We start from the raw sequence: 26,113 nt of genomic DNA, 5'->3' as shown, positions 1-26,113 counted from the left end.
ATTGCATTGCTCTTTTGAATGGTCATCTGGTCCAATCTCTAGACTGGACTTAACCAGTCTATTTACCAACCGAAAGAGCTCTGTTGGGCAGTATACTGAGGACACAATAGTTGCAGAACTTTCTTTACTAATGTCACATGCAAGGCACAAATGTCTGTTCAGTTGCATCCAGACCAAGATACACCTGTGCTCCATCTGTCGTCCAGCTCATGTCACTGCCTTAACTTTTTTTGGACAGCGAGGAGCCTTCTGGGCTAGTTGTGGGTAGAGAAAGCACTCAAGCTGCCCTGTCAAAATGCCCAACCCATCTCACTGTACCACAGTGTGACAAAGGGCACTGACAGGAACGTTAGCAGTGTCAGTTGAAAAATCCCCCAGAGTGTCCAGCAATTCCTCAGACTCTGCAAGTCTTCAGGGGTACATCATCTTATGTTATCCCCTACAAGGGGAGAAGTTTAATCCCAGCCAATCCAAACTCACCAGGGAGTGAATGGCACACATAGGAAAACAATTTATAGCATTGTTATATTTACTGAAATGTTTGTCCTGATGAGATTTCAAGTTTTTGAGGGAAATGTTGAATGGAACTAGAATTATCATTGTACATCTTTTGAGCTTGGTTTAACAAGTAGCACATCTATATAAACACCTGGACAAATACATTTTTCCGGTCTACTTTTACTATCTGTAGAAATCTTTGCCATTCCCTCATTATTAGATTTGAGTGTGAGGCAACAGACTATTCACATACACACGCATAGAGTGGCAGCAGAGATTCAAAAGCCGGTTGGCGGGAAATCCTGAAGAGGTACGATCACATCATATGTGCATCTGTATATGTGTCCAGCTGGGCAAGGAATTACGTACCAAGAGATAAAGGAACAGATCCCCCCCTTCTTGTACCATCCCTATGCTGGAACAGGCAAAGTGATTTATATAAGCAGCGCCAACTGCCCAAGAAGAGCCACAAGCTAACATTACAATGATGGTTCCTCCAGAATAAACCTTTCATGCTGAAAGCTAGGACTTGTCTGCTTTTCAAAAGCAGTTTCTCAGGGAGAGGTCCTACAAAGAGGGCTCCTGGTTTCCTGATTTTGCTTTTTCAAGAATCTTGTCACAACCACCCCTTCTTTCCTTCCATCTCTTTTCTGCTCCACATGTTTGAAGCACATCAGTTTTGCACAAGACTGCTCTTTTTGGCCTCTGTTGCCTCCTGCTCCAGCCTAGCCGGTGCCGGTTCTGTTGACCTAACAGGCTGGCATCAATTCGAGTTCGTTTTTTATCCACTAGCTGCTTTTACTGATTTGTGGGTTTTTTCGCTTGGAAAAATAACTGATATATTAATATCAATATGATAAAATGAAATGTCAACAAATTGTCATTCTTAAAATCAGTATTTTAGAGGGTTGGTTTTTTTAAAGTCCGTTTTAAAAAATAGCCGCGGAAATTCACTATATTAAAATTCAATCCTCAACAATTGAGAATAAATGAATTAATAAAAAATTTGGTACCAAATCATAATTGGGAAATATTCTAGCACTTCCCTAGTCTACTCAAAAGTATGTCCCATGTAACTCAGTGGGGCTTACTTACAGGTAAGTAGATCTAGGAATGCAGCTCATGAGGTGAGCTACCACCATGTGTCTTCCACTGTAATTAGTGCTGCGGCCTTCCATGTCAGCTCAGTTAAAGTAATTTAGCCAAAAGAAATACAATTCTGACTGTAAATAAAATAATCAGCATTGGAGTGGTTGCACATCACTGGATAAAGGAGTCTCATTAAGGGGTAGCAATGATCTTGGGAGGACTTGCACACAGTCACAGAGATGCAGGCAAGTATCAGTCTTGCACAAGATCTCTTATTAAAGATTAAAACAAATGGAAATTTATATTGCCCATGCATATATAGACAAAGCACAAGCCCACAGCTTGCCCACTGAAACATAACTAAAGCTGATAACATTTGCTTTTGCAGTCTTGCACATGTCCGGAGATTATTTTTTTTTTTAACATAGTGAAGCAAAAACAGTAGTGAAGGGTAGGGCTGGTGACTGATGGGAGGGACAAAAAAAAGAACCACCCAGAATTATTTCCGTCAGTTCCACTCATGGACAGCAAGCAGAGGAATGGCAATAAATGTAAGTAAAACAACAACATTTTATTGAGATCAAGCAACCATTAAAAAGAGATGCCTGAACAAACAGCAGTGTGTGGATGTCTGCAAGCTAATCATGCATGCAAAAAATCAGATCTGAACAATCCATTTGCAAAGTACTGTGTGGACATGACTGTACAAGGGGTTTTATTCTTTCCTAGGGATCCAGGATTTTGGAGGGTTGTAATTGGCTTGCATCATCTTTATGACTACGAACCTCCTACTATAAGGCGCCATGTCAGAGCTATCATAATGCATTCTGGTTTCAAGAAGAGCACCTATGAAAATGATGTTGCCTTGTTTAAACTACAAAGACCTATCAAATTCAATGAGTATATTCAGCCCATCTGCTTACCTAACACTACTACTCATCTAGTATCTGATGAGTACCCTTGCTACATAGCTGGATGGGGAAACACAATGGAGAAAGGTAAATATTTTATGTACCCTTTAATGTGCTGTTAAAAGAGAGAAAGTGAAAAGAAGGCTGGACACGGCTAGGCTGTTCCTATGAGACAGAACTGTAGTCAAAAGGATGCTGGGGTGGTACATGACTGACAGGGTCTCATGATATGGAGCCTGCTACTCCAACTAATTACATGGAAAATTTAAAATGTCATACTTCTCAAGTCCAGGGATTAATAACAGCAGTCTGGCGTTCCCCTGGTAGCCTGCGGGGCAGTGAGGAAGAGGCAGGGGGAGAGAGAGAAAAGGAGGTAGCCCTGCATACTTTTGGTTCTGGCACCACCTACTGCTAACATGTGGCCCCACAGATTATCTCTGAGGCCTTCAACAACAAAAAAGGTTGCCCACCCTAGATTAGATTATAGTTTCCTATTAAAATATAAAACATCTAACCAAACAGAGCAGTGTAAGTGTGTCGTAAACTGAACCTGCCAAGTCTTACTACTTATTTATTTAGAATACTTATATCTTGCTTTATAACCCCCTCTAGGATGCACACTTTAATGTGGTGAGGGGGTTTGAGAGTGTTGAAGAAGCTGAGAGCAATGCCGTCAGGAGTCTAGACCAAGAGGCTAGACTCCTAGCAGGGGCACCCAAGGCGGAATGGTCCAAGCTGAAACACCAAACTAAGGTGCATCCAAACTCAGAGGAAGGAAATGGTAAACCACCTCTGAATACCTCTTACCATGAAAACCCTATGAACAGAGTATCCAAAATGCAATATGAGATAGTGCTGGAAGATGAGACCCCCAGGTCAGAAGGCACTCACTGAGCTACTGGGGAAGAACAACGGACAAGTACGAGTAGCGCTGTGACTAATGACGCAGATGGGTCAAAGCCAAAAGGAAGCCCAAAGGCTGATGCGCACAGATGCGAAAGGAGAGTCCGGAGTTGTACGATGCACACAATAGGAACATGGAATGTGAGAAGCATGAACCAGGGAAAGCTAGAAATTGTCAAGCAAGAAATGGAACGCATCAACATTACAATACTTGGTGTGAGCAAACTAAAATGGACTGGAATGGGACATTTTCAATCAGGCAACTACGAAATATTTTATGCAGGAAATGAGAAATTAAGAAGAAATGGGGTTGCTTTAATAGTGAGAAATGATCTAGCAAGAGCAATTAGGAGCTACAACACAAGGTCTGAATGAATATCAATGAGATTAAACGGGAAACCTATCAACATAACCATCATCCAAGTCTGTGCTCCAATGGCAAACGCAGAAGAAGAGGAATTGGAGAGATTTTATGCAGAAGTACAGGAAGAAATTGATCACACACCAAAACAAGATGTGCTGATAATCATGGGGGATTGGAATGCAAATGTAGGGAACAGAGAAGAATTGGGAATTGTGGGGAAATGGGGCCTAGGAGACAAAAATGAAGCAAGAGAAAGACTTATTGAATTCTGTGAAGCCAATAATTTGTTTCTTGCGAACACCTTTTTTGAACAACTGAAAAGATGACTGTACACATGGACATCACCAAATGGTCAATATAGAAATCAAATTGATTATATAATTTGTAGCAGAAGATGGAGAAGTTCCATAGTTTCTGCAAAAACAAGACCAGAAGCAGACTGTGGTACAGATCATGAACTGGTCATATCAAAAATCAGAATAAGGCTGAAGAAGACCGACAAAGCAATCATAATGCCAAAATACAATTTAAATGACATCCCAGAAGCATATAAAGATCAAATAAGGAAGAGGTTTGAGGCTTAAAACTTAGTTGACAGAGAACCAGAAGAACTATGGAATGAAGTCAGAGATGTTATCAGAGAAGAATGCAAAAAGACAATACCTCTAGTTAAAAAGAGAGAAAGACCTCAATGGATGACTGAAGATGGATGGTTAAAGAGAGAAGGAAAGCAAAAGGAGATAGAAACACAGTCAGAACCCTAAATGCAACAATAAAGCGACTAGTATGTAGGGACAAAGAGAACTATTACAATAGTTACTGTATAGAAATAGAAGAGGACAACAAAAAGGGTAGAATAAGAGCTCTGTTCCAAAAGATCAGAGAAATGAAAGGGAAATTTAAACCACGAGTAGGGATGTTGAATAATCAATAGGGAAACACACTGACTGACCAAGATGAAATAAAAAGAAGATGGAAGCAATACACTGCAGAATTCTATAAAAGAAATGACAGATTCATTCACGGAGGAACCGTATGATCAAGAACCAGAAATTTTAGAATGCGAGGTGAAAGCTGCCCTTAAAATACTTGGAAGAAACAAATCACCAGGAATAGATGGCATACCAATAGAATTGCTACAAGCTACTGAGACTGAATCTGTCCAGATTTTGACAAAAATGTGTCAACAAATATGGAAAACTAAACAATGGCCCACAGACTGGAAGCGTTCCATATACATCCCAACACCAAAGGGGATCCCAGGGAATGCAGTAATTATCGAACTATTGCCTTAATATCCCATGCAAGTAAAGTAATGCTCAAGATTCTACAACAAAGGCTCTTACCATATATGGAGTGAGAAATGCCAGACGTCCAAGCTGGATTTAGAAAGGGAAGAAGCACCAGAGATCATGTCGCAAACATACGTTGAATAATGGACCAATAATGGACCAAGGAATTTCAGAAGAAAATCACCCTGTGCTTTATAGATTACAGCAAAGCATTTGACTGTGTAGATCATGAAAAACTATGGAATGCTTTAAAAGAAATGGGGGTACCACAGCATCTGATTGTCCTGAGGCGCAACCTATACTCTGGACAAGAGGCTACTGTAAGGACAGAATATGGAGAAACTGATTGGTTCCCCATCGGAAAGGGTATGAGACGGGTGTATTTTATCACCCTATTTATTTAATCTATACGCAGAACATATCATACAGAAAGCGGGATTGGACCAAGATGAAGGAGGTGTGAAAACTGGAGGGAGACATATAATTAATTTAAGATATGCAGACGATACCATACTACTAGCAGAAACCAGTAATGATTTGAAACGAATGCTGATGAAAGTTAAAAAGGAAAGCACAAAAGCAGGACTACAGCTGACCGTCAAGAAGACTAAAGTAATGACAACAGAAGGTTTATGTAACTTTACAGTTGATAATGAGGATATTGAACTTGTCAAGGATTATCAATACCTTGGCACAGTCATTAATCAAACTGGAGACAATAGTCAAGAAATCAGAAGAAGGCGAGGACTGGGTAGGGTAGCTGTGAGAACTAGAAAAGGTCCTCAAATGCAAAGATGTATCACTGAACACTGAAGTCAGGATCATTCAGACCATGGTAGTCCTGATCTCTAAGTATGGATGTGAAAGTTGGACAGTGAAAAAAGCGGATAAGAGAAAAATTAACTCATTTGAAATGTGGTGCTGGAGGACAGCTTTGTGCATGCCATGGACCGCAAAAAAGACAAATAATTAGGTGTTAGCAGAGCTATCAGTAGAAGCTAAAATGATGAAACTGAGGTTATCATACTTTGGACACATAATGAGAAGACATGATTCACTAGAAAATATAATAATGCTGGGAAAAACAGAAGGGAGAAGAAAAAGGGGAAGACCAAACAAGAGATGGATTGATTCCATAAAGAAACCACAGACCTGAACTTACAAGATCTGAACAGGGTGGCTCATGACAGATGCTCTTGGAGGTCGCTGATTTATAGGGTCGCCATAAGTCGAAGTTGACTTGGAAGCACATAACAACAACATAGCCCTGAGAGGCTCTCAAAGGGGCTTAAAAATGTTCTCACAGTATAAATCACATTAAAGTCTGGTTCAGTAAAAACAATGGTCCCTGCGGTACTAAGATTATTCAGGTGCCATTTTCGGCCTTTGTCTTTGGTCTTTTCTGGTGTTGCCCTTTGGCATCTGCCTACTAAGCAACATCTCCCACTGATGTCCGCTGAGGAAAGTGGAAAGGATTGAGCAGCTGGAATGGATTGAGCCCTGTCATTAGCCTGTAACATTTTGAAGAACGCTAGAAGTGTGTTTCCCGTTTTTCTCAACATGACAAAATTAGTATTCCACAATGCATCTGTGTCATAAATTCCTGAGGGGAAAATTAATTTTTGTTCTAACTTCCTTCATTATACAGCCACAAGAGTGGCTGTATACTATAGCCAGTGTGGGTTTTTCACATTCCGTAATGTTAAATTGAAAATACCCCCATGCCATTTTGATGCTTCCCATAAGCTCATTTTAAAACAAAACCTTACAAAACTTGTAGTTCTGAACTCAGAAACGCTTGCTTAACAACACACTCAATTTTCATGGCGATACACAAAACAGTCAGAGAGAATAGAGAGTTCAAAGTCTAAAAAGAGGGGGGGAAACCGCAGAGGCCTTTTGGACTTTTTTCTCTGAGTTCTCATAATCTGTTGAAATTCATTAAAAATCAGCCATATTCACAGAGTACCTGTAATCCTAATACTGACCTTGCCCCATACTCTGACCTTCCTCTTCTGCAGTTTAAAAGTTACAAAAATGCCTGGCTGATTTTTAATTAATTTAATAAATTTTGGCTGACAGCCTATGATAACGCGGGGCATGCTCAGTAAGAACCAACTGTCAGTGTTCTAAAAGCCTCACAGCTGCTGGGCTTGGCTAATCAGGGGGCCACACCAGATTTGATTTCACTTGAGACAGTCGTGGCTTCCCTCAGAGAATCCTGGGAAGTGTAGTTTGTGAAGGGTACTGAGAGGAGACTCCTGTTCCACTGAGAGAGCTTCAGTGGCCAGACTGGTTTAACAGTCAGCCACTCTGATTGAAGGTCAGTGAGGGGAACAGGGCGTCTCCTAGCAACTCTCAGCCCCCTTCACTAACTACACTTCCCAGGATTCTTTGAGAGAAGCCATGACTGTCCAAAGTGAAATAAAGGCCTGTTGTGGATGTGGCCAGGGAAAGCTTTGGTTTAAATTTGGGTGGGAGGCTACATATGCCTGCTGTAGAATAAAAAGGTGGGGGAAAGCCTGAAAAAGAATGATACTGTTCACAATGTTTTCCTTTTGGAAAGGAAAGGGGCTTCCCTTCTGCCCAGTGCTCACCCACCCAATCTCCTCCCCCTCCCCTCCCTGCCCCTTCCCTGGGTCAGTGTTGGACTATGACCTGGGAGACCAGGGTTCGAATCCCCACACAGCCATGAAGCTGCCTGGGTGACCTTAGGCCAGTCACTGCCTCTCAGCCTCAGAGGAAGGCAATGGTAAAACCACCGCTGAATACCGCTTACTGTGAAAACCCTATTCATATGGTTGCAATAAGTCAGGATTGACTGGAAGGCAGTCCATTTGCATTTTCAAACATGACTGCATAGAAATAAATCCCACTGAACTCTAAAAGTATGCAAATGATGAAACCCTCCCTCCCTTCTTCTCCCTCCTATCCCCTCCCTCTTGCCCCTTCCCTCCCCCTTCCTTTGCCCCTCCCTCCCCATTCCCATTCCCTTCCAATCCACTCCTTCCCCTTCCTCTTCCCCTTCCTGTTCCTCCTCCCCATGGTCAGTTTTACCTATCTTAAGCATGATTGCATGGAAGTAAGTACCATTGAACTCTATAAGCATACATATAATCAAACCTGCCCTCCCCTCCCCCTTCCTTTGCCTCCCTCCAATACGCTCCTTCCCACTCCCACCTCTCCTCCCCCATGGCCAGTTTTTCCTATCCTAACCAAGATTGCATAGGAGTAAATCCCATTGAACTGAATAAGCATGAAAATGATCAGACCTGCTTTTCCCCTCCTTCCCCTCTCATCTCCCTTCTTCCTCCCCTCCCCTCTTCCTTCTTCCTCCTCCCGTGCCCACTCCAGCCCTCCCTCCCTCCCCCCCGGTCAGTTTTACCTATCCTAAGTGTGATTGAATGGGAGTAAATCGCACTGAATTCAATAAACATGCAAATGATCAAACCTGTCCTCCACCCCTCCCCTTCCTGCCTGCTCCCCTTCCTGCCTGCTCCCCTCCCAGTCCTCCCCTCTGCATTTCCTCCCCTCCCTCCTCCCCTCACCATCTTCTGTGGTCAGTTTCACCTATCCTAAGCATGATTGCAGGGGAGTAAATCCCATTGAACTAAATAAGCATGCAAAGATCAGTCCATTCTCAGCAAACTTGGACAGGATCCCATTTCCTACCTCCCGGATTAAAAAGCAGGGAAATTCACTAATAGGCAAACAACTTTGCAGTAAGAACGTACCTATAGCCCACAGCTATTTCTATCAAACTTTAAAAAGCAGGGAAATTGGGCAGCTATAGTGAATGCACCAGAGGAGCAGGAGACCTGACCTCTCTGAGATATTCTACTGCCCTACAAATTGGTGAAAATGCAAACACCATTTGGGTTGGTCTTTCACAGTCCAATACACTTGCTGTGTAGCTTGGAAGAATTTGGTAACATGTGCCTCTGAGCATATAGTGAGTGATGGCAAAACCTGCAATCAGCCCAAATAATAGAAAGAAGACGTGCTGTGCTGATCTTGTTTTAGCAGGGAGGAAGCAACATTATTAAGACAGTTGATATAGTTCAGATGGTCACTTTGAATATGTCTGATTTCCTTTGCAATGTTAGTGAAGTTTCCTATAGGAAATATTTTCTTTTTTTCTGTTTCTGTGAATATGTGAAGTACAGCAACACTTTGCAAAATTTACACTAAAAAAACTCCAAACATAATTGTGGAGTAATGGCACTGATTTCTGCAGAATAGTCTCCAGTGGACCTCAGGAGTGTCTCAATTTGCACAAGATAAAACAGTGGGAGGTGAAATATATTCTAGGAAAATGCTAGGTGTGCTCTATGTTTTAATTGACCATGCCCACCTTGCCTTAAATAAAGTGGTTTAAACATAGCAGGCTGAAAACATGCATCCTCTTTTCCCGAACAGCTAGAGTCATTGCTGAAGTAGCAACATATTGGAATCAGTCTGATTTTACATCAAACTGCAGTTTCAGATTCCACTGTTAATGCACCAAAAATAGAAAGAGAACATAACCTCCAATTTGAAACACAAAAAAATGCTGTCTTCACCATCGTATGACACTGACCAAGAAAAAGGCTTTGAAATTAATAAAAATAAATTTGACACAGATTTCTAGGATGAATAATGAGGGAAATAAACCTTTCTAGTTTAGATTCTCTGTAGAAACATTAGTAACACAGGAAAGAAGCAAAGTAAGAAGAACACCAACAAACATACAAAAATGTAATTCGCCATCTTTGGAGATGGCAGATGTTGCCACCACTCGCCATATGCTCAGAGGCACGTTACCAAATTCTTCCAAGCTACACAGGAAGTGGATTGGACTGTGAAAGACCAACCCAAATTGTGTTTGCATTTTGACCAATTTGTAGGGCAGTCCAATATCTCAGAGAGAAGGTCAGGTCCCCTGTTCCCCTGGTGCATTCACTAGAGCTGCCCAATTTCCCTGCTTTTTAAAGTTTGATAGAAATAGCTGTGGGCTATAGGTACGTTCTTAAACTGCAAGGTTTTTTGCCTATTAGTGATTATCATTAGTATCAGCAAGTATCTTTTATGTTCTGTTCACACTTCAGCTATAGATATGCAACACTCACAGTGCAGGTTGTAAATCTCTTAACCACTACCAAGAGCACATTACATAAATTAGATGGCTACCATTATAAATGATTTATTTTTCAGGAAATTGGACAAATGTACAAAAGTCAGATTTCCTTCTTGCCAATGCAAATATGATAACTTCGAATGCTGTTGGCCAACTTCAAATGTTGTTGGCCAAAGCCTGTGTGAACTTTCTTATGTTTTGGATTGTGCATTGGACTAGCCTACATTTTAATTTGTAAATTGCTTGAACTGCTATGTAGTATATGGGTCTATATCCAATGAAGTTGTCCCATCAGCAGAGGGAAATCTGCCTGTACAACAGGACTTTCCTCTCCCCACCCCTTATCTACTCTGGAGCGGGGGTTGCTGTCATGGTGCCCGTGAAGGCCTTCAGTGACACCTCCAGCAGATAATCCGAGGGGTTTTTTTTATAGCCAGTCTCTAGCCCTCATAGAAAGAAAGTTATAGAACAAAATGTACAGGTACCCTTCTAAGCAATTTATGTGAAATGAGCCAGCCTGCCTGCTCCTGCCTGTCAATGTTATTAGCCAAGGAGTGAATTCAGAACTGTGATTGATAAGTGTGTTGTTTGGACACCAGGCAATAGGAATCCATGGGGTCCTAAAAAGCTGCTGGTTTGTCCTCCCTTTCCTGCTTCTGTCTTTTTGCCTAGTTGTTGGAATCTCTATAGTTTGTCCTTCCTTTTTTCCTAGCAATCAGGATGAAACTTTCCTGTGCTGGGTTTGGCTGAGATCAAGTAGTGCCTAGAAAATACTTTTTTGCAAATACTGCCACACAATAAATGTGAGTGAATGATTAAGATTCTCCCTCCCCTCAAAAGGCAAATGTGAAAACTTTGCAAAGAGGCTTAGGCGCAACTCCTGCTTTGTAGGAGCTAAAGACCAGGGACTCATTAAGAATTCACTATATAGTTAACTTACATGTCTACTCAGAAGTAAGTCTCTTGTGTTTAATGGGGCTTACTTCCAAGTAAGTGGGTGAAGTATGATAGCCTAGGCTTTGGTTTAGGGTTGGCATTGGGGAAAAATAGGGTTCTTGTGCCTTTAACAGCTGTATGGCAAGCAGAAATTCAACAGATCAAGCCTTTTCTAGTATAGAAATAGAATTACGGGAAAAGCTGACTACTCTCTAATTTTGTGTTATGCCACACTCCCATGGCAGCTGTTTTGTGAATGGTGCCCCCAGCACTCTCTCAAAATTTGAAATGTGCCCTCTAGTCCAAAAAGGTTGGTGACCTGTTCTGGAAGGTTGGAGAAACCCCCAGAACAGATTGGGGGGAGAGGAGGAGGAAGTTCTGTAGCACAAGCCCTTGCACTAACTGGACAATTTAGAGACATACTAAGGGTAGACCAATTGAAATTAAAGGACATGATTAATTTAAGTCAGTTATTAGGACCATTACTTTCAGTGGGTCTACTCTACATAAAATAGTTAGATACTGCACATAGATTTTGTTATGGCTGATTACTGAAACTGAACTGAATAATTTATTTGGGTACATTTAAATGTGATTACCATGCCTCCCATAGGCTTTTACTGCTAGCACAACTAGGGATGCGGAAGAAATTTGCTTCAGTTCTTATTTAAAGATGAATCTACCTAATTTATACTTCTTGAAAAAATCCATACATTGAAACACTGCCATCTTTCAAAATTTGCAGTTGTCCAAATTTTGCAATACAGTTCTCCAGCTAAATAATGTGTAATATATGTAGTACTAGGGCAAAGTATGTATGGAAATACATATATTAGTGAAGATAACAAAGAAATGCATTATATATTGCTTGCAAAAATGTATTCGGCAAAATCATATAAAATATGTATATTAAGAGAAATCCATACTGAAATGCTGATGGATTTTTATGAGGACTTCCCAAACTGATATGGAAATCTGGCAAATGGAATTTAAGATTGGAAAAATGAGAAGTTGGGAGAAACCAATATTGACATATTCATCCATCCCCACACACGTGGGGATTGTTCGGTATTATAAAAATACACACAGAAATAGGAACTAATTTGGTTGGTCCTATTTCTTAGCAGAGATATAAAAATACAAGCAGCAGAATGAGAATGTAAACCAGGCCCACCTTTCTCTATATAAACAACAGACACAATCTTTTAGGTAAAAGATAAAGCATTTATTCACAGATTCTTCATATGTTCAGAAACATGGGCTCTAGCTTAGAAGAAAGAAAATAGGAGTCTCAGTTCATTTTAGTGGTTTAGTATTGATGCTCTCAGAGACAGCATCTGTGCCATGCGGCCTCTCTCAATGGTGGATAGATCAGCAATGGAGAATATTCAAAAATCCCCCAGGACAAAGGAGGAGGAAGTCAGGTAAGTAACCACACCCATTAGGAAGTTACATCATGGTAAAACAGGTACATGGGATATTCCCCAAATATCCCTTAAAGTGACCATGCAACATTTGCCTATACCAACAGGGATTACATTACATGCAAAAAAAGTGATCTAATCCAGCCATTGGTGATGTCTGAACTCATTGCACCATCTTTGTAACCAGGCATGCAGACTGCTTGCTTAGAGGTTGCATTACTGGAAAAGGGAATGGGTCATGCTCTGGGACCTGTGTAATTGTATCCACAGCTTTGTATGCAAATGGTCATGTTATCTGTAAGATAAAATTCACCACAATTCCCATATGCTAGAACTGTTATGTCTTATTGTGGCAATTAATATAGATTCTCTAGACTCCATGTGGGACAATGTGGCCAGGATATTAGTTTTAGGAAAATTGTACTGCCCCAAGAGCTATCCATTGCCAGCAATTTTATATTGTAATGTAACATTAAGCAAACACAAGCATGCTTCTAGCAATGTTTTCTGTTCATTACAGGTACAGCCAAATATATTTTACAAGAAGCTCAAGTTGATGTTATTCCACTATATATCTGTAATAGATATGATTGGTATGGAGGGGCAATATCATGGAATATGGTTTGCGCTGGTTCTGCAAGTGGACATGTTGATAGCTGCCAGGTAAAATCAAAATAATTCAATTTTAGAACATCTTGCCAAAACATCTTCCCATATGGTTTATTACTTGGCTTGCCCATGTCCCTGTTTGCATGTGTATATGAATTTAAATGTTACATATGTACTCATGAAAGTGTGGTTTTAGGAATTTTTAATCTGCAGATAATTGTACACCACAAGGCTATTGCACCATACCAACACCAATATGCTTTTCCTTAAGTGGGGGAATTAGCAAAAGACTAATAAATTGCAAGGTAAAGATGGATTAGATAGTATTTATTTTAACAAAATGGCAGAGAAAGTATCCTTGAAGCTTGAACCACCAGCTACAATAGTACAGAATAATAAAATGGGTATGTTATGAGGTTTTTGGGGGGGGGATTGGAATGGATGATCCCTGTGATTCCCCTTTCCAGCTTTCTGATTTGGAATCCTGTGCCTTGGAATGAGGAACTCACTCTGCTGGTCAGATGAGTCTCTCCTTTGTTAATCAAATAGAGTGACCAGGTAGAAAAATGGGTCTTTCAGTTGCCCAGCAACTGGTGAATGGGCCAGGAAGACCCTTTTGTCAATTAAACTCTGCAGGAGAGCCTCCCTCCCATCTTGGCAGCTAGCAGGGGTTGGTACTTTCAGTGTTGGAGAAGTGTCTAGAGAATGGCTGGGCTGCAGGCAGGCAGAGAGGCTATCCCTCTGCACCATGGCTTTTGGATGCCCCCTGCAACCCAGATGGAAAAGCTGGATATTGGACTGCTGATGCCTTGAACCCCTCCATCCTAAGCTCAGGTTGGAATGTGTGTAAATAAACAAACCATATTTCATAAAGACACCGCAGTCTCCGCTGACCTTCCTCCCAAAGGAAACCAGATCCTGGATGAGCGCAGGGACCCCAGAAATCCCACTGCTCGGAGACTGGGGAGGCGCGCAACACTGGTGTGAGAAGTGGGATTGAGTTTCCTAGAAGAAGCATTGGGAGCAAGGTGTGCCTGAGTCAAGATGGAGGAGATAACAGCAACCCTCCTGGAACAGATGAGATTGATGTTCCATCAGCAAGCAGAACGGATTGAGAATATTCAGCAGCAAAGGCAACTAGAGCGCCAGGAGGACCAGCAGCAAAGGCGAAAAGAGTGCCAGGAGCACTGGCAACGAATGGGAGAGATATTTGAAAGCATCTTTGGAGAGGAAAGGGTGACCCCGTGTGAGGAGGTGAGAGCCCTGCCTGATCAGCCGCTACAAGGGGTCAAGAGTATGGTTGCCAGGTTCTTGGCCTGAGACTGATCCTGTATCTTTAGGAGAAGAGAAAGTCAGCCAAGTGCAGGTGTTCTTGCAACTCTAATGGGAAAAACCACAAGGTGGAATTCTTCCTCCCCCCTCCACAACTTTTAAAGATACAGAAGACCTCTTGGTTGCCAAGCTCGGCCTCCAAGAGGTCTTCTGTATCTTTAAAAGTTGTGGAGGGGGGAGGGAGAATTCCACCTTGTGGTTTTTCCCATTACAGAGTTGCAAGAACACCTGCACTTGGCTGACCTTCTCCTAAAGATACAGGATCAGTCTCAGGCCATGGACCTGGCAACCCTAGTCGAGAGTGACCTGGGAGTCCAGCTGCAGAGCACCCAGATGGGGATGGCTAAAGAGATCCAGAAAGTGGATGGGCAGCTGGAGGGATTGGACTGTGAGGAGTTGCAGTCAGTAGCGGAGGAAGAAGGTCAGCAGAGACTGTGGTGTCTTTATAAAATATGGTTTATTATTTACACACATTCCAACCTGAGCTTAGGATGGACCTTCTTCTTAAAGGAAACCAAACCCTGGATGAACGCAGAGACCCCGGAAATCTCACCACTCAGAGATTGGGGAGGTGCGCAATAGGTAGTTACTACCCAAACCCACAATGGTTGAACCAAAGGCTTATACTTGTTTGTTTCTATGCCAGAAATAGACGGAAGGGGCATAGTTGCTGCATGTGGACGTGGGAGGAGCACTAACAGAGCAATCCAAATGCCGGGGAGCCAGCAGAAGGGGGGCTAGTGGAGGAGCTAACAGAAAGCTCCGCAGGATCCTCCTCCTGCTCGGGAGTTGCCAGCTCCATTGGAAGCCACACACGTGGGCTGGCCGGGAAGCGCCGGCTCCCATGAATCAGCCTGCCAGGGAATAAGTGCTCCCTGTAGAGGCCCATTACAATTTTTTACTCCTTCAGCCTTCCAGTGGAATTTCCAGGTGGAGTGGGACCCAGGGGAGCGCTCTGAACGCCAGGAGGATCTTGCGTACGTTCCCCCCCCCCGTGGCTCGTCCCCCATCATGCCCCTGGAATGCCCCATTTTTGGGACTTCTGCCAGCCTCCGTTTGCCGAGCTGGCCATCCCCGGTGGACTCCTGGCAGCACCACGGCTCAGCTGCTGCGGAGGGCTGCTACTGGCAGACCCCACCATCGCCGGGAGCCTGCTGGCGCTGTTGGGAACCCACAGCATCCAGCTCACCCCAGCCGAGCGGACAAGTGAGTTGGTTTGTGCCCTAAGAATCCAACCAGACTACAGTAGTAATCTAGATGCTCTGGGAGAATGCTAAGATACAGATGACTGAGGTTTGGGCAAGGAAATAAGAAAGATAGAAATCATAGCAACGAATAAAACATTCATATTGCCTAGACAACAGTATTTTGTTCTGACTATTAATGTGAGGCATAAGACTTGTTGGCTCACACTCTCTGCATCCTAAAACTTTAGAACTGCATAAGCATCACTTAAATTGTCTTTGTTTTTCATCTTCCAGGGAGACAGTGGTGGACCTCTGGTGTGTTATTTCCCAAATGATACCAAGTATTATCTGATAGGAATCACTAGCTTTGGAGTTGGTTGTGGCCGACCAAAACTTCCAGGAATCTATATACGCACAGCAATGTACAGAGATTGGATAGATTCAGCAGCCATGTTATTTAACAGAACTACTACTAAGAGCTTTCAGTGCATTCTTGTACTTTTTACTGTTGGGTGGGTAACCTTTCATCTTGTTCTCTGAAGAGGAAAATTCTCTTACGGTATTGGAATTGCCTCATTTCCCTTTTTAACATATTGCTTCCTCTTCCAAACAAGTATATTTAGCCATTTATTTTTACAGTAATGAATGTTCTATAATCTATGCTTTGTACACAGTTGTTAACTTTGCTGAACTAAGTTGAAAAATCCTTAATTAAAAAAATGTAAACCCAAAAGGCCTTGTGCAGTTACAATTGTATGCTTTATGGGCCTTAAATTATATGACGATTATTGTACTGCTGGGTTGAAAGAAAAGAACATGGTTTAAAAAAAACATGCAGAAAATGATAATTTAACGTGTGAAAGAAATGCTTTTCTTTTTGTAGGGGACTAAGTTAGTTTATTGATATATGGTCACAGATCCATTAAAATAAATGAAATACATAATAAAACATCAAAATAGTTCAAATACAGAAATGCCAAAGATAAAACATAAAAGATTATAATTTAAAAAAAGAATCCTCTTACGACTCCTTTGGGCAAAGAAGAGGAACTTGGCCGCTGACCCTGTTGCAAGCTTATTGGTATCTGCCAGAAAAGTTCCTCATAACAGGGCCAAGTAGTCTGTTACATTCCTCCCTATAAAAATTACATGCAAAAAAAGTGATCTAATGATTCAACAACTTCATATCCACAGGGGCACAGCCAATCCTCATAAAGGGTACCTTGGTACCGCCCTTCCAAGAGTGCAGAAGAGAGACTAAATCTAGCTCTAGAAAAAACATGGTGATACTTAGGGATAGTTAGATTCGCCAAATAACTACCATATTTGGGAAGCTGCAAACTCAGATGAAAACGAATAGGGGAACAGATTTTACGTGCATTTGATACAGAATACTGTATTGAAAATCAATATCCTTTGATCTAAAATAAATTTAGCAGCCCTGAAATCTTGTGTGTGAAGGAAATCTATAGAAAGACCTAATAAATGCAATTTAGTAATAAAAGATTTAAACCAGGAGCTGGTACAAACATCTTTCTGAAGAAGACTTAAATATTCTAAAGATGGGTTACTGTAAACAACCTTAAGCCAATATCTGAAAGCAAAGGACCAAGCAAAGCATTCAATGGATGCAAGGCTGGCCTCAAGTCATAGACCTGAAGCTGTGACACATCTTGGCATTCTGAAGAGAGATCTCAGGAATCTTGAAAGAACACTCCACAGCTGAATTAAATCCCTGGATCCAAATCGGAACACCTTACAGTAGTTGGGGCAAATTTTTAGCCTTAAATACCTGAAAGGCAGCAGGCATATATTGAGCCCCCTTGGTATAGAAAAAATGAAAAACTGCCTTAACTGTATTCTTACCTACCTGCACTGTATACTGTCTGTGGGGGGTCCAAGAAATATTAGAAAAAAACATAATGCCCAAATATTTAAACGCTTGACTTGATCTATGTGTTGCCCGTCAATTGTCCACTTATTTGCCTGAGCACACCAAGAAAAAAAACATAATCTTTGTTTTACTAAAATTGTCAACAAGTTGCCCTTACAATAAGTCACAAAAACACAAAGTAAATGCTTGAGACCTATTTTTGATAGGGACATAAGGACTGCGTCATATGCATATAATAATAATGGGCATTTAGTCTCTGCCAGTTTTGGAGGGTGAAAATCAGATGTTAAACTATATCCAACCAAATCATTTAGATGGAGATTGCATAATGAAGGGGCTAATATGCAACCTTGATGAACTCCCTTAGTGGCAGAAACAGAATTTGTCAAATTACCTTTTAGTCCACACCTTACTCGAAGCATAGTATTCTGATAGAGACATTTGATAAGATAAAGCAATCTTATCAATAGAAGAATGAGATAATTTGACCCACAATTTACCTCTTGGGATTGAATCAAAAGCGGATTCCAAGTCTATAAATGCAGCAAACAAACCATTTCCAAAAGAGTTCATGTATTTCTCAACCAAATCATGTAAAACTGCACAATGATCAATGGTGGATCTGCTCTTTCTAAAGCCTGCCTGTTCATTTCCCAAAATATTCTTGTCCTTTATCCAAGAGTTCAGATAACTAGCATAGAACTTACCCACTATTGACAGTAAACTGACTGGTCTATAATTTGATGGATCCTCCCTGTCCCCTTTCTTAAAGATTGGAATCACGATGGCCTCTAGCCATGCTAGAGGAAATTGACCAGTGTTATTAATATGCGTAAATAGATTTGCCCACCAGGCTATATTCACCTTCATGATTTCAGGGGCTATTATATCTATCCCTGGCGCCTTTCCTGATTTGAGACAAATAATAAGAGATTTTGTTTCAGACTGCATAACTGGAGTCCATATTGGCAAATCATTTAGGTCTAAAAAAGAAAAAAAAACTTTCCAGTTCTTCCCCTGCAGGAGAATTTAATAGATCAACAACCTCAGTGTTTAGTGTTTTAGACCAATATAGTCTCTTATGCCTAAGTTTTAGGAATTGGTCTCTGTACTGATGTTTAGCATCCAAGAGGATAGAAGCAGATAAGAGAGTAAGATTAAGGGGTAAATGATCACTGTCAAGCCTATCTCCTACCGAGAAGTCCTTAATCAGGTTAGATCAGCCTTTCCCAACTAGTGGGCCACCAGATGTTGTTGGACCACAATTCCCATCTTTCCTGACCATTGGCAATGCTGGCTGAGGCTGATGGGAGTTGTGGTCCAACAACATCTGGTGGCCCACTAGTTGGGAAAGGCTGGGCTAGATAGAGAAATCAGCACATAATCAACCACACTGCATCCATGCCCAGATACATATGTAAATTCAGCACAATCATCAAAAATATGATTTCCGTTCAAGATTGAGAGGGCAAGTCATCTCACCATTTGTATCAAACATATACTGCCATAATTCACTTTAAGATATTTTGAGCTTCTATCATAGCTGAAAACATAATTCTCAGTATCAAGTACTTCCCATAAACTAGATGAAAAAAGTGTGTTGTTATTAGGGCCAATTCTTACATTAACCCCCCCCCCCATTAACGTTATATGAGCTCTGGGAGATATATATGTCTCCAAATCTTCCCAGACCTGTTTTGTACCATTCCTAGTAGGAAGAGGGAGGATATAAACATTGCACAAAAGAGACAGAGATCTAAACTCACGTAAGCCACCCACTGCAATTTTTCTGCATGGCAGAAACCATCTAATGGTTGATTGAAGAGGAGTGGATATCAGTATTGCCAGGCCTGCCTTTGATCTACCTTTTCCATTACCGAGCTCAGCGAGAATATCATTTACCAAGTAACCATTCAAATCCATTTTCTTAGTAAACCAAGTTTCCTGAATACAAATCACATCATAAGATCTTTAAAAATCCAAAACCTCAGAATTCCTTTGTTTAGAGACCCATCCTGCTATGTTCTATGTAAGGATTTTAAGTTGGTTGTTGATCATATCCAGATCTTCTAGTTATCCCTAAACCATCTATTAAATCAAAGGTTCAATGTTCTAAATAACTGTTCATCTTGATAATCTGTCAATCCAGCTCTACAGTCTGATCCAACTCCCCATTCTCATCCACAAAGACCCTATTCCTTGTGAAAGGAATTCTGATTTTATCCCCTTAGGAACCCATCTTTAAAGTATGTTTAATTTGCTGAAGTCGAAATATAATGTTTGCAGTGAAAATTATAAAAGAGAAGCATGTTTGCATAGATGTTCTGCTAAATGCAGTCTTGAAGAGATTGTGGTTTGTGGTTGGCATGTTTCCAGAGCCATTTCCCGAGCAACATAGTGTAAAAGAGGAACTGCCACAAGAATGTTTCTTAGGAGAAATCACATATGCTGGTTTTACATTGTGTGAAGTGTTGATCATTACTCTGTTTTGAGATGTTTCTGGACGTCTTGTTATGTACCTTAAATGTGTCAAAACAAGGTTAGAAGGGCATAAAAACCCTTCCTCTTTCTTGTGGATGAACAAAAACAGTCCTTAAGACATATAGGCCAGGTACCTGCCCCCAGGGGAGGATACCAGGGCAGGGATTGGCACAGAGGGTCACAAGATCCAATGTATGTATGGTGTATTAATTATTATAAAAAGCAATGTTTTCCTGTTGATTGGCAGAGTGAAGTTCGAGAGAGCTTGCTCTCCCATTATGCATACTGGTATTTTTTTGTTATTGATCAATAAACCTCTGTCCTTTGGAGCACAATCTTTGGTATGGAAAGTTTTTCCTTCCACATCCTTTAGGGGACTTAAAGGGCTCCTTATTAGCTGTTACATTTTCATGTCTTCATGGATATTCATAATGACCCAATTCATCTTTGTTAAGTTACATTGTTTGCAGCCATTCTATGTTGCCATCCTCTGAACGTCCCTTGGAGTAGGCTTCCAGAGGAGGACCTTTGATGTTGAGCGTAGTTTACGGGTGGGTTCATGTCGGGAGAGGAGTTTTGTCAGGTATTGTGGTCCCAAGCCATATAATCTGCCAACTCCCTAATGTCACCACAGAGCATGCATGATGATGTTCATAGCATAAATACTCTAATATATCATCCATATTAAGAGTTTGTGGGATCACTTTATCCATTAGTTGTAAAAAAATGTATTTATGCTGTAATTGAGAAAGCATGCCTTTAGGTTTTGGAAAATTAAGGAAGACTAACTTTTGATGGTTCAAAATCAATTCCCATTTTTGAGGTGTTAACTTTATTCCTTCTTGCTCTACCTTCCATTTGTTGTTCATTAGACCTGCCATTGAATCAATGACATATCACCATGGATCATGTATTTTGTCTGTAGTAACCACTAAATCCATTTTCCCATTTATGGGTAAAGGTGATTCTGAGTCTATTTGACCTGTAGACCCAACCTCACTAGGCTGGAACACCTCATGATTCTTAGGTTTCTTCTGGGTTGATTTTAGTATCTTCTTTGGTAAGTCCTCTAATAGTTTTAAAAGTCTATTAAAATCCATTTTCTTATATTGTTTATTCATTTTTTGACTTTTCCTAGCAATTGTGATGTTTTTAGTCTTTTTTGGTGGCATTTCCTTTTGGCTCTTTTTCTTTTCCTTACTAGGTTTTGTGGATGCTATACCCTTTGGGTGACAATCACATGCACATTTCCCACTTCTCACAGGTTCACTCTTGGCATCACTTCTTTTAGGACATACCGGCCCTTCATCTCTCTTACATAGTTTGGCCGTAATAGATAACAAACCATAACACTTGGACAAAAAATTCTTAATTAGTCCCAGTTCTTTGATTATTAACTCAGAATATTTCTTGGATGTCGTTTCTTTTGAGTCTGAGTTTCCCTGCATAAAAGTCCTGTCTCGTCTATCCATGTTAAAACAGGAAACTTGATTTATGTCCTCAGGAATCGCAACACCCTCCAAAGATCTTAAATCGCTCCATGTATTTTGGATTACCACAGGGGCCATATCCTCACCATGATGAACATGAAAGGTTTGTGAGTCCAGCTTTCACAGTCTTCCTTTAAATAAAGAGCCAGAGCTGCTCCCTTCCCTGGGTGTTAATCCCTTGGATTTTTCAATTTGGGCAATTTCAGTTGCTAAGTCTATCCTTGTAACGTTCCTTCTAATGTTTCAGATGTTCCAAATTGATTCCATGCACCATCCACAGGACCAATCAAGAGTACCAGTATGAGTGCTAAATGCTTCGTCTTTCTTGCCTTCATTTATTGAAGGAACATAGGATAAAATCTTTGCATTTTCCTTTTCCTTTGAGAAAGGTCAAACACTGAAAGGGGGTAATCCCTCAAGCTCTTACAGCCCTACCCTGGTAGAACCATACTGAGATGACCTGTTACAGTATTTTGCAAATTATACAGATTAAATGAAAAATGAAGGCAGTTAGAGGCTTTTCCTGAAGAACTCATGAATAAGCATGATTAAGAGCTTCCCAAGTTTTATGGCTGCAGTCCAAGATAGCAACTCAGGGCAAGGCCACCAGTATAAGGAGGTCTAATTACTCTTTTAGTAGGAACTACGGCACTTATGATGGAATTGTAAATATATATTTTTAGCTCATAATAATCTTGCCATTTTCTTACTTGTGCCAGAACAAATTGGAGCTAAAGTTTTAAGGTTTCTGTAATAAAAACTAGGAGCTCTTATCTTACAAATCTGCCACCGACGCCATCTTCCATCTTCTCCCTCTTAATTAAAAAAATGTAAACCCAAAAGGCCTTGTCCAGTTACAGTTGTATGCTTTATGGGCTGTAAATTATATTATGATTATTGTACTGACGGGTTGAAAGAAAAGAACATGGTTTTAAAAAACGTGAAAAATTATAATTTAACATGTGAAAGAAATGTTTTCTTCTTGCAGGAGACTTATAATTTACAGAATTCAAATGATCCTATCCCAAACATATATTTTCATAATCCAGAAAAAATGTACATGATACATGCCTAACGTTGGTTTGCTTTTCTGTAGCATTTTAAAAATAAAGCATATTTTACAGTTGAATACAGATATCAAGTTTGAAATTCTGGTGTAATATTTCTGAATCCTTTTCTCCCAACTGAGAATCTTCAAATGAGAATTCATTTTGCCCAGAAGTAGTTTCACAATGTTTAAAGAATTCCCTAAAGGAATCTATAGACCTGAACTTACAAGATCTGAATAGGGTGGTTCACGACAGATGCTGTTGGGGGTCACCGATTCATAGTCAACTTGAAGACACATAACAACAAAGAACTCAAACTTTAAATATTGATTCTGATTGTTATGAATTGCTGTCTGCAGTTTCTCGTACAGCAAAACAGAACATAATATACTGATTTGTGGTTAAATTAAATGGTTTTGGGGGGGTCCCCTCCAATCCTGTGATTGCAAGATTGGATTCTGCAGAAGAGTTTGTCAGAGTGGTCAAACCACTTTTGTTAAGAATCTGCTCTCCTATCTAAGCTTGGGCCAAGAAATGGCAATAGTAACTACATAACCGGATGCATTTCTGGAAGGTGAGATGAAGGGGGCAGACCTTTCCCCTCCTGTAGCTGGAAGTTATGTCACCAAGATGTGCGTGCGAGGAGAATGATAGCCAGCCTTGTCTATGACTCTGGTAGCTGCCCACCCAGAAATGGTTAATAGGGAGCAGGCTCTGTCGAGTGATAATGGTATTAGCCTTCCATCCTATGTTCAGCTTATATATATATAGCTGTGGCAGACGTTATACTAAGAAGATTGAAAATTTGTTGAGGATGGAGTCCTGTGAGTGGTAGGGTTAGGGTTCCTACTATCAAATAACTGGATGTCCCACCATGATGTTTTTATTTATTTGCCAACAAAGAGCTCACCTGTGTGCGGGGATGAATAATGGAGGATAAAGCGTCATGATGGCTGTGTACTACTGTCAGTATCAGAGGTGGTGTACCTCTGAATACCAGTTGTTGGGAATTTCAAGTGGGGAGCTTGCTATAGTATTCACAACCTGCTTGCCTGCAGACTTCCCTAATATTTTGTGACATTTCAGTTGGTCAAAATAAAAGTATTGCCTAACTGGATACTGGAATTTTTCAAAATAAAAGTAGGATTTTAACCCTTAGCCATGCATTCTAATATAACATATAACCTAGGTAACTGAACTAAGAATAAGGATACTATAAAGGACACGTTCACTTTAGGTAATTTAAAAGCATTTCTAAATGCCTTAATATTTTTAAAACCTCCAAGTGGTTTTATGTGCAATGTAAATAAATCAGTTAAAACTTATACTTTGTTGATCAAGGTAGGGCAATGGAATTGCAGGGGTCAGTGATTCAGGGCCCTCTGAGAACTAGCTATGAAGACTTAGGGAGTAAGAACATAAGAAGGGCCTGCTGGATCAGGCAGTGACCATTCTAGTCCAGCAACCTGTTCTCAGTGGCCAACCAGATGCCTGTAGGACACTCTCCCCTCCTGTGGCTACTGGCAACTGGTTTTCAGAAGCATACTGCATTTGACTATAGTGGCAGAGCACAGCCATCGTGTCTATTAGCCACTGATAGCCCTATTCTCCATGAATTTATCTAATCTTCTTTTAAAGCCATCCAAGTTGATGGCCATTACTGCCTCTTGGGGTAGCAAATTCCATAGTTTAGGTGTTTTGTGAAAAAAGTATTTTCTTTTGTCTGTGTAGATCATAGATAATCAATAAGCTTCTAGAGCAAGGATTCCCAAACTGTGGTCCATGGACCACTAGCGGTCTGTGAGTTTCATCCAGGTTGTCCATGGTATACCTATAAAAATGCAAAATCACAGTATCTAGCACAGTGCATTACAACTGCTGCAACAGGCAGAAAAATCAGTAAGTTGGTTTGCCAAGATCCACAATTTTAAGTGGTCCACAGGGGAAAAAAAACTTGGGATCCACAGTTGTAGAGCACTTAAAAAAAACATCAGTGCTTTTCAATCAATGAGATGAAAGCTTCATCAACCCCTCCCTGTCACAACTTTGCCTTCCAGCCCCCACCAACAAACAATCTGGATATACCATCAGTAAGGTTTCCAGAGGCATAACTTGTATTGTCTTTTGTAACAAAAACAGAAATAAGGAGTGTTGTGGCACCTTAAGGATTAATAAATGTTATGGCATAAGCTTTTGTTGAATCTAGCTCACTTCTGCAGATGCATTAAGGGAAATCTTAGCTGACAGTCAGGTATATATTAAGGGAGAAAACTAAGGTGGGAGTTGAATAGTAATGAAATGCAGAAATTACAGTCAGTGACATCAGAGTTTAAATATATATTTTAATAGGCACACCTTTAACCTTTTACAGTAGCAGATTGGTAATAAATGCTGAGATTATTGTATTAAGACCCATAGTGGGACAGTAAACCATTCACAAAAAACAGGCATAGAGATCCTGACATTGCTAAACTAATTAATACATGCAGTGTGATTTTTAAAAAAAATCCTGTCTCAACTCAACCGCTTGTTGAATTGTAATTCAACTGTTTCCTGTTGTATTCTTTCTTGAAAGAGCAGAACTTTTTGCCTTAAGTCCAGGGCTGGCCCCAAAGGGCAGCCACGTTGGGCCCTGGCTGAGGGCCCCTGGAGCCACAGAGGATGGGGGAGGAGTAGTGCTCCTTTTCCGAGATCCATGGCAGAGTAATTGCCGCGGATTGCAAAGAGGGAGCTTCTTTCGCCAGCCCATCTCTCCTATCTTTTGAGGCTGCATGAGCAGGACTGCCATTAACCAAGATGGCAGCCGAGGTTTCCCTAAGGGGCTGAAGCCTCCAGCACCATCTTGATTGATGGCAGGGATGTGCACGTGTAGCAGCCCAAGCAGCTGCAAAAGACAGGCAAGACAGAGCCAGAAAAAGGGCAGGTAGAAGAAGCTCCCTCCCTGAGAGACAGGTATCTGTGTGTGCGCTTGGAGATATATATATATATATATATATATATATATGTATATATGTATATATGTGTGTGTGTGTGTGTGTGTGTGTGTGTGTGTGTGTGTGTGTGTGTGTGTGTGTGTGTGAGAGAGAGAGAGAAAGAGAGCGAGCGAGCGAGCGAGAGAGAGAGAGAGAGAGAGCGAGCGAGTATGCCGGCCCCAGCATGTCTGGAGCCAGCCCTACTTAAGTCTCTTGGATAAAGAAGGCCTACAAGACCAGAAGTGAGATGGGGGCTGTGAACACACTAGATGCCTACAGCAAAGCGTTTTCATTGGCCACACCTGGAAGGGGAACAGTTGATATGCCAATCCGTTACAAAATCTCTTTGTAGCTGAATTTAAAAAACAAACAAACTGGAGGGGCTCCCACCAGGTTTTGCAGTAATAAGGGACAGGGTTTGACTAGGATCGTATGCCCCCATTTTCAAAAAAGAGGTGGAGATGCACTACTACAACCAGCAGAACAGCCAGTGTATCTTGGGTGGGGAAGATTGGGCACCATGCTCTCTCAGAAGCCCCGCCCAATCACCCCCTCGTTCTCTCCAT

The 26,113-nt window shown here is 41.0% G+C and overlaps 1 protein-coding gene across 3 annotated transcripts in view; it reads left to right on the top strand.

Moving 5' to 3' along the window:
* The window catches only part of LOC133379628 (transmembrane protease serine 12-like), a 55,906-nt gene extending 37,917 nt beyond the window's left edge, over positions 1 to 17,989 (top strand). Inside the window, exons 7-9 of one of the 3 annotated variants that reach the window (XM_061615277.1) lie at positions 2,317 to 2,585; positions 13,054 to 13,196; positions 15,956 to 17,989. In XM_061615277.1, coding sequence (XP_061471261.1) covers positions 2,317 to 2,585; positions 13,054 to 13,196; positions 15,956 to 16,201 — 658 coding nt within the window. In that variant the 3' untranslated portion in view covers positions 16,202 to 17,989. The remainder of the gene's footprint in view (positions 1 to 2,316; positions 2,586 to 13,053; positions 13,197 to 15,955) is intronic. The other 2 variants (XM_061615276.1, XM_061615278.1) reach the window with 2 other exon arrangements.
* Positions 17,990 to 26,113: the final 8,124 nt, after the last annotated feature.

Source organism: Rhineura floridana, chromosome 3 (genome assembly GCF_030035675.1).
Source record: "Rhineura floridana isolate rRhiFlo1 chromosome 3, rRhiFlo1.hap2, whole genome shotgun sequence".
In the NCBI taxonomy this organism is placed as follows: domain Eukaryota; kingdom Metazoa; phylum Chordata; class Lepidosauria; order Squamata; family Rhineuridae; genus Rhineura; species Rhineura floridana.
The sequence above is the reverse complement of the archived record's forward strand: the minus strand, read 5'-3'. Positions and strand labels throughout refer to the sequence as shown.